The sequence below is a fragment of the Pleurodeles waltl genome, chromosome 1_2 (genome assembly GCF_031143425.1).
Source record: "Pleurodeles waltl isolate 20211129_DDA chromosome 1_2, aPleWal1.hap1.20221129, whole genome shotgun sequence".
NCBI lineage: Eukaryota > Metazoa > Chordata > Amphibia > Caudata > Salamandridae > Pleurodeles > Pleurodeles waltl.
In genome coordinates, this window is record NC_090437.1 from 1,299,430,392 (window position 1) to 1,299,443,711 (window position 13,320).

Here is a 13,320-nt window from a genome sequence, read left to right on the forward strand (position 1 = left end):
TCAACAGTGTCTTCCAGACTGGAGTAGAAAGTGGAACACCTCTTTCCCCCATTGCACCGCAGGGGACCACATTTGTGCCCCATTTTATTGACTTCAACATCGACAAGATGGCCACGTGAATGCTCTCCCCTGTGCCGGTAAACATCCTGAGCTGCTCCGCCAGTGTCGGTGTCCAGGGGCCTGACCAGCGCAGTGCCACTTAGCTGAGCGTGGCATACAGTAAGGACAAAATAATTGAGGAACCCTGGAGCTGCAACCCAGACCACAATGATCTGCAGCCGTGTGCCCAGGAAACAGAAGGCCCCGGATCCTCTTCGGGCTGGACATGGTGCTTGCTATGTGTGCTGTTTAAGTCCAGAACAGAACCGTCAGATCCAAACGTGTGTCTGCTAGAGGGAGAAGCTGCCACATCACAGATTTATTTTTGTTGCATGTAAACATTGTATGAACATATAACACTCAAGAAGAGTCTCCATCACCATAGCATTGAGTGATCCTAGGCCAGTTGCTGGCCTGTGGCAGGCTAAACAGCTAGTAAAAATTGCATGGGGCAGGCCAACCAGCACTGCACAAGCACCAAAGCGTGCACAGACTACTTTATTAATGAACCCCACAGTGCAGAATTGTAGGAAAGTACCATCTTGCCTGGCATGTTACCCCCATTTTTCACTGTATATATGTTGTTTTAGTTGTATGTGGCACTGGGACCCTGGTAACCCAGGGCCCCAGTGCTCATAAGTGTGCCTGAATGTGTTACCTGTGTAGTGACTAACTGTCTCACTGAGGCTCTGCTAATCAGAACCTCAGTGGTTATGCTCTCTCATTTCTTTCCAAATTGTCACTAACAGGCTAGTGACTAATTTTACCAATTTACATTGGCTTACTGGAACACCCTTATAATTCCCTAGTATATGGTACTGAGGTACCCAGGGTATTGGGGTTCCAAGAGATCCCTATGGGCTGTAGCATTTCTTTTGCCACCCATAGGGAGCTCTGACAATTCTTACACAGGCCTGCCACTGCAGCCTGAGTGAAATAACGTCCACGTTATTTCACAGCCATTTTACACTGCACTTAAGTAACTTATAAGTCACCTATATGTCTAACCTTTACCTGGTAAAGGTTAGGTGCAAAGTTACTTAGTGTGAGGGCACCCTGGCACTAGCCAAGGTGCCCCCACATTGTTCAGAGCCAATTCCCTGAACTTTGTGAGTGCGGGGACACCATTACACGCGTGTACTACATATAGGGAACTACCTATATGTGGCTTCACAATGGTAACTCCGAATATGGCCATGTAACATGTCTATGATCATGGAATTGCCCCCTCTATGCCATCCTGGCATAGTTGGCACAATCCCATGATCCCAGTGGTCTGTAGCACAGACCCTGGTACTGCCAAACTGCCCTTCCTGGGGTTTCACTGCAGCTGCTGCTGCTGCCAACCCCTCAGACAGGCATCTGCCCTCCTGGGGTCCAGCCAGGCCTGGCCCAGGATGGCAGAACAAAGAACTTCCTCTGAGAGAGGGTGTTACACCCTCTCCCTTTGGAAAATGGTGTGAAGGCAGGGGAGGAGTAGCCTCCCCCAGCCTCTGGAAATGCTTTGTTGGGCACAGATGTGCCCAATTCTGCATAAGCAAGTCTACACCGGTTCAGGGGACCCCTTAGCCCTGCTCTGGCGCGAAACTGGACATAGGAAAGGGGAGTGACCACTCCCCTGACCTGCACCTCCCCTGGGAGGTGTCCAGAGCTCCTCCAGTGTGCTCCAGACCTCTGCCATCTTGGAAACAGAGGTGCTGCTGGCACACTGGACTGCTCTGAGTGGCCAGTGCCACCAGGTGACGTCAGAGACTCCTTCTGATAGGCTCCTTCAGGTGTTGCTAGCCTATCCTCTCTCCTAGGTAGCCAAACCCTCTTTTCTGGCTATTTAGGGTCTCTGTCTCTGGGGAAACTTTAGATAACGAATGCAAGAGCTCATCCGAGTTCCTCTGCATCTCTCTCTTCACCTTCTGCCAAGGAATCGACTGCTGACCGCGCTGGAAGCCTGCAAAACTGCAACATAGTAGCAAAGACGACTACTGCAACTCTGTAACGCTGATCCTGCCGCCTTCTCGACTGTTTTCCTGCTTGTGCATGCTGTGGGGGTAGTCTGCCTCCTCTCTGCACCAGAAGCTCCGAAGAAATCTCCCGTGGGTCGACGGAATCTTCCCCCTGCAACCGCAGGCACCAAAAAGCTGCATTACCGGTCCCTTGGGTCTCCTCTCAGCACGACGAGCGAGGTCCCTCGAATCCAGCGACTCTGTCCAAGTGACCCCCACAGTCCAGTGACTCTTCAGTCCAAGTTTGGTGGAGGTAAGTCCTTGCCTCACCTCGCTGGGCTGCATTGCTGGGAACCGCGACTTTTGCAGCTACTCCGGCCCCTGTGCACTTCCGGCGGAAATCCTTTGTGCACAGCCAAGCCTGGGTCCACTGTACTCTAACCTGCATTGCACGACTTTCTAAGTTGGTCTCCGGCGACGTGGGACTCCTTTGTGCGACTTCGGGTGAGCACCGTTTCACGCATCCTCGTAGTGCCTGTTTCTGGCACTTCTCCGGGTGCTACCTGCTGCTGAGAGGCCTCCTTGTCTTGCTCGAAGTCCCCTCTCTCTCCTGGTCCAATTTGCGACCTCCTGGTCCCTCCAGGGCCACAGCAGCGTCCAAAAACGCTAACCGCACGATTTGCAGCTAGCAAGGCTTGTTGGCGTTCTTTCGGCGGGAAAACACTTCTGCACGACTCTCCACGGCGAGAGGGATCCGTCCACCAAAGGGGAAGTCTCTAGCCCTTTTCGTTCCTGCAGAAACCGCAGCTTCTTCTGTCCAGTTGAAGCTTCTTTGCACCCGCAGCTGGCATTTCCTGGGCATCTGCCCATCTCCGACTTGCTTGTGACTTTTGGACTTGGTCCCCTTGTTCCACAGGTACCCCAGATTGGAAATCCAGCGTTGTTGCATTGTTGGTTTGTGTCTTTCCTGCATTATTCCTCTAACACGACTTCTTTGTCCTTAGGGGAACTTTAGTGCACTTTGCACTCACTTTTCAGGGTCTTGGGGAGGGTTATTTTTCTAACTCTCACTATTTTCTAATAGTCCCAGCGACCCTCTACAAGGTCACATAGGTTTGGGGTCCATTTGTGGTTCGCATTCCACTTTTGGAGTATATGGTTTGTGTTGCCCCTATCCCTATGTTTCCCCATTGCATCCTATTGTAACTATACATTGTTTGCACTGTTTTCTAAGACTATACTGCATATTTTTGCTATTGTGTATATATATCTTGTGTATATTTCCTATCCTCTCACTGAGGGTACACTCTAAGATACTTTGGCATATTGTCATAAAAATAAAGTACCTTTATTTTTAGTATAACTGTGTATTGTGTTTTCTTATGATATTGTGCAAGTGACACTTGTGGTACTGTAGTAGCTTCACACGTCTCCTAGTTCAGCCTAAGCTGCTCTGCTAAGCTACCATTATCTATCAGCCTAAGCTGCTAGACACCCTATACACTAATAAGGGATAACTGGGCCTGGTGCAAGGTGCAAGTACCCCTTGGTACTCACTACAAGCCAGTCCAGCCTCCTACAAGAATAACTCTGTAAATGTGTGACTATTATATTTTAATGGATTCACCAGCACTAAAACACGTTAATCTAAACCCTGATGCATTGTATTTGGAAGTAAGCCAGCTGTATGTGTATGGTAAAATCTGCACCTGATAGTGAAGAACATTTGATAAAATGCTTAAATATTCACGATTGTATTTATTTTTGTAATATCTTTTTATATTGACTTGCATATGATTTTAAATTGGATTTTGTAATGAAATTGGTTCTACTCATGTAATCCGCCTGGATCTTTCACTTTTTGAGAACCTGGTTAGTGGCCTTTTTTACAGTGGGTATTCCTCATAACTCATGACTCAACCAGGGAAAACACACATTAAATGGACCCAGCGTGGTTGTCACCAGTGTCGGCCTTTTCAGATAAGAACACTGCAATGTGGCAAGGGACAGTTGGCTGGGTACATATGACCACGAGTGCACGCATGTGAGGGTTGTGAGACTACTGTCATACGCAGTCCCCTAACTGCCCATAGGTAGCCTAGCACAGATTGGACTTTGATTTGATGTTTCCCTAAGGTAGACCTTATGATGTCCCCACACAAACGGAGGAAATAGTAGCGCTTCATTCAGCTCCTGAGGAGGAAAGAAGTGGGGGGAAAAGGATCTGCGTTCATCAATCAGCTGTCACAATGTACCAGAGATGAGCCAGCCCAAGCCCACTGAGCAAAAGAGGGAGCCAAGACCTGTGGGGCCAACACAGGAGTGGACTCCTCTTTGAATTCTTGGTGGGGGAAAGCCCTGGCAATGATGTCAGCAAGGGGCGCAGCTGAGGCCCAGCAGTGAGGTGACTAATGAGTTCAGGGTGTTGCCATTGTGAATTACCCAGCATGCTGTGGGAGGTGATGTGGCACAAGGGTGCCTCGCATGCAGAACTTTCTGTCCACATTTAAACCTTGCACAAGGGGGAGAACGTTTTTTTGGGTGCTTTTTGTTTGAGCTGGACACTGGGACCGGACTTGGCTGCCATGGGACAATTAGGAGGAACCCCATGATGCCCACCTGGACTAAGGACAGTGATTACAGTTGACGCCAGGACCAGTTGGCCCTCACCAGGGAAGCTAGTTCCCTTAAAACCCCTCAGGACAACAAGAGGGGAAAACTAGGCTTGTGCACCAAGGAGGAGAGAGAGGCCAGAGGAGAGAGGCTGGAGCTCCAGGTGGCTAGGGCTCACTACAAGTGCAAAATGATCCAGTAAGGCTCAAGACATGAGGAGAAAAAGGGTTTGAAACCTTGTAGCCCTCAGGCCGGTTCATGGATCTTGGTGTCTAGGACCCCAGTTTCTGGCTCCAAACGCTGCATAGAATAGTGGACTGTTGTCGCCCTCCCCCTAGGAGGGTGGTGGAGGAGGGGCACGGGATCCCCAAGTCGGTGGCCCCGCAGAGAGAACAGGGTAGCACCGCTGTGGTCTCTTCAGGTTTGGTGAGCCTGCAACATTCCCCATGCCCGAGCGGCCATCCGCCACCTGAAGCGCCCTGCTGCTGATCCGCCGGCTCCCGCTTCAGCACAGGAAGCACACTGCTCCAGGCCAGTGCTGGGGTGGAATGATGTTGAATTGCAGTGTTCTGTTGTTGTTTGTGATTGATCAGAGCGATGCTCGTGTTCTTTAATTGTAAAGAAAGGATATGTAGTGGATAGAATGCTTCAGCTTCAAATTATTATAATATTCTTTGTTTGAAGAGTGTGGGTCATGGGTGTGGTCAGTATTGGATGTATTTTGTTGTTAGGTATTCCCAGTAGTGAAATGCAGTTCTCGTGACCTGCATAAGCTGTAAAAAAAAAAAAAAAAATGAGTATCATTGTGTACAGTAAATATCTAAAAAGCATACTTTTCTCTACATTTATTCTAGGCGTTTGTTGAATTGGACTCTGCGGATGCTGCCTTCGCCGTTGTGCAAAGCAGCAAAACAAATCCGGCCCGAGTAAAGGAAGCGGTGGTAGTGCTACGGCCTGTCGAAGAAATATACAAATCTGTTCCGGGGTAAGTGGGCTAAGTGTCATGCAATTGAACTGTATATTACAATTGGTGTTTCTAAAGAAGGATAACAATTATATGAACAGGGAAATCAAGGTATACGAGTAGTGCAGCCGTTTTCCACATCATTGCGTCAGACTCATCAGAGACAACCTAAAATCCTCACCATGGCGTGGCCTTGGCTGAGGTCATCGCCTTCTAGACATAGCTGCAAGACTAACTCAATTTTCAGCAGAACACCACTCTACATGTATTTGTCGTTGTTTGTTCGTGGACATCCTCATAGACAACCCCTCCGTGGGTAGACTCCCATCCACAAGCCTATGGCTGTAATAAACAAGCATTGGCAAATCCAGTAGGCCTTGCATTTGGCACCTTTAGGTTTTGCCAATACCTTTTGACTGTGCTGTACAGCATTAGCACTGTGCTGTACAACTTGTCCATTGTCCATCTCATTGATACAAAGTGGTATTAACCACCTTAATGACGTCAGCAATGGCCTGCCTTTTTTCTGGTGTTCCCCCATCTCTGAGACCTATGAGAATTGGAGGAGAAAAAGGAGAAAGGAGGGGTGAAGGATTAAGTGTAGTTTCGGGCAGAGAGATTACATCTGAAGTTACAGCCATCTAAATATGGAGAGCCCATCTCCCATGTTAGAGAACAGCCTAATCACCATGGTGTTCTTGTGTGTGCTGAGTAACCACACTGTACATTTGAATAATTGTTACATTCCCATGGTACAAATTTGCAGAAGCCCACCTTCCTTATGCTGGATTTGTATTACGTTTATAGGCAGTAATATTTTGTTTGATTGCATGTGTGGCTACAGATGCACATGCTTTGTATACTCCTGCATCTAGTCCCGGATTTCGATATTGCAAATAACGGTCCGCCATCGACTAGAAACTAGCCTGCCGTATTTAGATGTTGGCAGTTCCATAGATGAAAAACTGCATTCAAACTGCTGTCTCCGCCAAGAAACAATGCCCGCGTCGATGGTAGGAGAGGGAAAGGGGGATGCTGGTGGGACCACTGCCAGCCTTCCCGCTGTGAGATTTGGACGTGCCTTAAAGCCAAGGAAAAATTGCCGATCTGACCTACACTCCTTACTTTGCGGATTGGGTAGGGGTAGGGGGTGAAAACTCACACTTTTTCCCCCGCCATTATTTTAATCACTGACATACATATGTCGCGGACACAAGTTGAATAGACATGGATGGGAACACACTGGTATACATCACCTATTGCACACATACACAACTGTAATAATGATGCCAGTATTCATTGGCGAATGAATGCTGGCGCCACAATGACGGTACATTCATAACTTCCAGCTGTGTCCATGTGTGTACATTGCCAGGGGACCTGTATCTGTCAGGTTGAGCTGCGAGTTGTGTGTGTCAGTACGTGTATGTGTGTATGCTATGCGATTGGCTAGTTAAGGTGGGGGAGCAGGTGTGTGTTTCTGTAGATGATTGTGTAGTTGTGTGTGAGTGCAGTGGCAATGGTGTGTGTATGTTGTGTAATGATGTATGTCAAAGTGTGTTTTCGGCATGTACGGGTTGTGTTCTGTCGGAGTGGCAAAGGATAGTTGTGTACATGTGTTGTGTAGTGCAGAGGCACACCTATGGCTAAGGGACTGTGTGTCACTTAACTCTCTTCCATAGCCCTGCCATTGTACAAAGTCCATAGAGTCCTGCCATCAACGAAACACCGCCATTCAGACCACCAGCAGAACTGTAACATCTAAATACGGCAGGCTTAAGACCATCGCCGTGATGGCATTTTCTGGTCTATGCCTGACACAGCTTGCCCGTGCGACCACCAGCATCTAAATCAGGCCCTTAGTGTTGGGGCCAGAGTGGTACAAGTTGTTTTTCTTCGAAAAATTGTGTTTGGCGTCACAAGATACAGTGACTACTCCGCTCGGTGACATTGCGCTTGGGCATTGACTCCTTTGTTAGATTGTTTTCTCTCCGCCATTGGGTCCTGGCATGTGCCTCCGCTCCGTCGTTCGACTTCTTTCGGTTTGGTTTTTTCAGTCTCTTTTCTGTTTCCGTTGATGTTGTATTTAATCGTGCTTATCCTATCTCTGCACTCTAACCGCTTTCGCAGGTTCACGCTTCGACCGACAGCCCTTTGGTGCGCCAGCGCCTGTCCCAGGCCTACCTTTCACATGGCTCTGGCAACAAGAGGATTGGTTCCCTAATGGAACAAATTCCATTTTGCTTCTTTCCTCTGTGCCACCACAAACTTCTCTTCCAGGGGATCCTCATCAATAGTCATAAACACTGAATATTCCCGCCATTGTGCCAGGACTCAGGAGCATATACAAACACACATGTATATGTATGAAATGTAACATTTTAGTAGAGAATTTCAATTCAAATATAATATATACATGTGTAAAATGCAGTCTATGTTGAGAAACAGGCAAAATGCTTTATTGTTTGCAGTTTTTACTTTTTTTAAACTTAAATCAAAAACTTCAATTAAAGTTAAAGAACCTTTCTGTAGTCAAAGTAGAAGGCATAGAAAGTATAAGCAATCCATTTTAAAAGAGAAAAACTTCATTGAAAATAAAGGAGCATTATTAGCCAATAGGCTGCATGCAGGTTAATACAGCAGAACCAAACAAATGGGCACCGTGCCTTTAAGACCCTGAGCACCTCCAGTATCCCACCATGCCTCAGGGGTGAGAGTGAGGTGACAGTTGGTTCACAGTTAGGTCAGTTCTTTTTTCTGGCTTCTTCTGTGAGGATGCTGGAGCATTGAGCTCTCATTTTTCTGGTTATTTGACCAGAAAAATTACCTAGACTTTGTTTTTCTCTGTTTTACTCGACGATTATACATTTGAGTGAGAGACAAGTTTTTTTTCTCACAGATATGCCTTCATTGTTTGTGAAATGTCACTCTTGTGGGAAGAAGAAGGCCCAGTCAGACCCACACTCTGTGTGCATAGTCTGTTTGCCTCAGAGTCACTCTCCTGAAACCTGCAGACATTGCAAGAATCTGTCTAAAAGGACTCTCAAGGACAGAGAGAGGATTTGTAAGGAAATGCCTCCTTGGCATGGTTACCCCCTGACTTTTTGCCTTTGCTGATGCCAAGTTATGATTGAAAGTGTGCTGGGACCCTGCTAACCAGGCCCCAGCACCAGTGTTCTTTCCCTGAACTGTACCTATGTTTCCACAATTGGCACAACCCTGGCACTCAGATAAGTCCCTTGTAGATGGTACCCCTGGTACCAAGGGCCCTGATGCCAGGGAAGGTCTCTAAGAGCTACAACATGTCATGCCACCCTGGGGACCCCTCACTCAGCACATGCACACTGCCTCACAGCTTGTGTGTGCTGGTGGGGAGAAAAAGACTAAGTCAACATGGCACTCCCCTCAGAGTGACGTGCCAACCTCACACTGCCTGATGCATAGGTAAGTCACTTCTCTAGCAGGCCTCACAGCCCTAAGGCAGGGTGCACTATACCACAGGTGAGGGCATATGTGCATGAGCACTATGCCCCTACAGTGCCTAAGCAAAACCTTAGACACTGTAAGTGCAGGATAGCCATAAGAGTATATGGTCTGTGAGTTTGTCAATCACGAACTCCACAGGTCCATAATGGCTACACTGAGTATGGAATTTATTGTAAAATGCACCTAGACGGCATCTTAGAGATGTCCCCTGAATACCAATCCGACTTCTAGTGTTAGGCTGACCAGTTTCTGCCAGCCTGCCACAACCAGACGAGTTGCTGTCCACATGGGGAGAGTGCCTTTGTCACTCTGTGGCCAGGAACAAAGCCTATACTGGGTGGAGGTGCTTCTCACCTCCCCCTGCATGAGGCTCACCCCTTTTGTTACAGCTCCACAGGGCGTCCCAGCTAGTGGAGATGCCCGCCCCTCCGGCCACTGCCCCCACTTTTGGCAGCAAGGCTGGAGGAGATAATGAGAAAAACAAGGAGGAGTCACCAACCAGTCAGGATAGCCCCTAAGGTGTCCTGAGCTGAGGTAACCCCTGCCTTTAGAAATCCTCCATCTTGAGTTTGGAGGATTCCCCCAATAGGATTAGGGATGTGCCCCCCTCCCCTGGGGGAGGAGGCACAAAGAGGGTGTAGCCACCCTCCAGGACAGTAGCCATTGGCTACTGCCCTCCCAGACCTAAACACACCCCTAAATTTAGTATTTAGGGGCACCCAAGAACCCAGGAAATCAGATTCCTGCAACCTGAACAAAGAAGAAGAACTGCTGACCTACAAGCCCTGCAGAGAAGACAGAAGATGACAACTGCTTTGGCCCCAGCCGGACCGGCCAGTCTCCAGACTTGAAAACCTGCAACCAGCGACACATCCGACAGGGACCAGCGACCTCTGAAACCTCAGAGGACTGTCCTGGACCAAAGGACCAAGAAACACAGTGAGCAACGGCTCTGCTCAACTTCAACAACAACTTTGCAACTTAAACTTCACTCTTCCCGCCGGAAGCGTTAGACTTCACCCTCTGCACCCGACGCCCCCGGCTCGAGATCCAGAGAACCAACCTCGTGTGTAGCCTGAGATGACCCCCAGGACCCCCACAGCGATGCATGCAGAGAGAATCTAGAGGCTCCACCTGACCGCGACTGCCTGTAACAAGGGACCCGATGCCTGGGCCAAGCACTGCACCCGCAGCCCCTAGGACCAGAAGGAACCGACAGTGCAGGAGTGACCCCCAGGCGACCCTCTGCCTAGCCCAGGTGGTGGCTTGCCTGAGAAGCCGCCCTGTTCCCTGCCTGCACCGTTAGTGACCCCCTGGTCCCTCCATTGAAACCAATACAAAACCCGACGCCTGCTTTGCACACTGCACCCAGCCGCCCCTGTGCCGCCGAGGGTTTGTTTTGTGTGCCTACTTGTGTACAAAAACCCCCCTGGTCTGCCCCCGAGGACGCAGGTACTTACTTGCTGGCAGACCGGAACCGGAGCACCCCTGTTCTCATAGGTTCCTATGTGTTTTTGACACCTCTTTGACCTCTGCACCTGACCGGCCCTGAGCTGCTGGTGTGGTAACTTTGCGGTTGCCTTGAACCTCCAACGGTGGGCAGCCTATGCCCAGGAACTGAGACTTGTAAGTGTCTTACTTACCTCACAATCTAAGCAATACTTACCTCCCCCAGGAACTGTTGATTTTTGCACTGTCTACTTTTAAAATAGCTTATTGCCATTTTAACAAAAACTGTACATGATATTGCTTTAATTCAAAGTTCCTAACTTACCTGTGTGGAGTACCTTGCATTTTATGTATTTACTTCAAATCTTGAACTTGTGGTTCTAAAAATAAATTAAGAAAATCTATTTTTCTGTATAAAAACTATTGGCCTGGAGTTAAGTCTTTGAGTGTGTGTTCCTCATTTATTGTCTGTGTGTTAACACTACCCTCTGATAAGCCTACTTCTCGACCACACTACCACAAAATGGAGCATTAGAATTATCTAATTTAGCCACTATCTTACCTCTACGGGGAACCCTTGGACTTTGTGCACACTATCTCTTACTTTGAGATAATATATACAGAGCCAACTTCCTACAGGATTCGACTACATGGTCTTCATGAAAGGGAGAACGTTTCCGAGGAATCTACACAACGGCGAGCCAGATAGACATTGGCAGGTAGGAAGGTTTCTGTCTGTTCACTGTCGACGTCATCCCTGCCATCGTCGCATCACCGGGTGTCAAAGAGCACACCGCCGTCAACTGCAATGCAAGCGACGTCGAAAGAAAAGATGTCAAAGCCTTTACCTCCTCATCGGGGTAGTACTCCGTTGACGGTTGTACACCGATCGACGTCGAGCAGGTACATCAGTACTTATACGCCGTCAAAGACTACTCATCATCCGGCGACGTCGGGGCATCCTCCATCGAAGCCGACCTCAAAAACTAGGTCAAGGTCTCCGCATCGTACGACTCCGAGGCATTTGTCTCCGTCTGCACACCGCTTGACGTCGAGGCATTCAACGTCAAGACACATTCCTGCTGCGGATCACCGCTCGTCGTCGAAGTCTGAAGCATCAACGTCAAGTCTTGAGAAAACGGGAAGGCCTCGCTCAATGGCAGAAACCTATGGATCTCTGTCGACTGCAACACAACAGCGATCTACGTCGAGACAACCTTCTCCTGTAACATCTTTCTTGCAAAGGTTTTCTCTGCATACCAGCCCCCATTAAAGGTCCCCTACAATTCCAGAGACTGGCCTTCTCCACCGAAACCCATCAGTCACAGTTCAGAGTGACTCTTTAGGGGCGTCTAGAGCTTCATCACATTTATCGCCTATAAATGTGTCTCTAAGGTGGCTAGAAAGCCTGAATAAAACACCGGCTTCTCCAGATTCTCAATATTCGAGACTCTACTCCCCATCAGCTTCTTTACCTCGTACGCCCTCCCCAACAACAGTATCTGAACGAGCAAGACCTGCTGCTGACCAGCCCACTCCTCAACGTCATCGCAGCCAGACAAGGGCATCCTCAAGAAGTAGATCACGTTCCAGGAGAAGGTCTAGATCCTCTAGATCACTGCAAAGGCGGCGAAGATCTCCCTCATGGTCTACTGCATCCGAGTCCTCTGTGAGAGACTGCTCACCTACCTTGACTAACTACCCTCTAGCAAGAGTATCGTCAATTGACAACATTACTACCTTCAATGAGGTTTTGGTCAGAGGGGCCCAAAAACTGAACATAGAAATTCCAGAGCTGACTACATCATCAGTGATCTTTGAGACCCTGCATCAAAGTGCCTCTTCCAGACAGTTACTGCCTCCGGTTCCTGATCCCGGCTTGGATACTAAACCAATATAAAGCCCCAGACCAGGATCTTTTGTTCCTTAGAGTTGATCCTCCTCTGGACTCTGTGATTTTGGCTGCTGCCTGGAAAACTCATTCTGCGGCGTCATCATCTACGGTCCCTCCAGATAAGGAGAGTAAACATTCGGACTCATTGGGCAGGAAAATGTGTGGCACTTCCTCAGCATGCATGAAGGTCTCCAGTGCTTCTGCGCTTCTCGGAAGGTATGACCATTCCTTGTGGGACTCCTTGAACAGATTTGGTAACAAATTGCCTAGAGAAGATAGGTAAGATTTTCAGGAGATCCTGCAAGAGGGGAGTTCGGTTTCCAACCAAGTGATTAGTGCTGCTGCAGACAGCGCAGATTTGACAGCTCATGGCTATGCACATGGCATTTGTGCAAGGAGATCCTCATGGCTGCACCTCACAGGATTGAGGCAGGAGGCACAGCACTGAATCTTGAACCTTCCTTCCGTTCAATGAAACCTCATTATTTGGATCTCACACTGATGATGAGATGGCAAGGATGAATCGGAGGTAGACACTATGAAGGCGGTGGGCCTGGATAGGCGAAAAGAATATAGAAGGATGTACAGGCTTTATGACTAGCGCCCCTTTCAGCAGAGGGTTTAAGCCCCTCACTGGTCCCAGAGGCCTCAACAGAAGCAGGGGAGACTTTTCTTTCAGCAATGCAAAACTGCGAGAGACCGTGGTCCGAGTAGACCACATCAGTCTACTCCTAAGGCAGTGGGAAAACAATGAGTACTCGCTTCCCCTAACCCTGTCCACCACTCCAGTGTGGGGAAGTATTACCATTTACGCTCACGAGTGGCACGCCGTTACAAAAGACAAATGGGTGCTAAACATTGTAGAGAATGGTTAC

At 48.6% G+C, this 13,320-nt stretch overlaps 1 protein-coding gene and 1 long non-coding RNA gene across 2 annotated transcripts in view; one reads left to right on the forward strand and one right to left on the reverse strand.

Moving 5' to 3' along the window:
- Positions 1 to 13,320, forward strand: part of LOC138250551 (uncharacterized) — a 235,957-nt gene that overhangs the window by 146,022 nt on the left and 76,615 nt on the right. The window contains exon 4 of the mRNA XM_069205551.1: positions 5,507 to 5,637. Within this exon, the coding sequence (XP_069061652.1) occupies positions 5,507 to 5,637 (131 nt within the window). The remainder of the gene's footprint in view (positions 1 to 5,506; positions 5,638 to 13,320) is intronic.
- The window catches only part of LOC138250561 (uncharacterized), a 200,948-nt gene that overhangs the window by 144,588 nt on the left and 43,040 nt on the right, over positions 1 to 13,320 (reverse strand). The window lies entirely within an intron of this gene.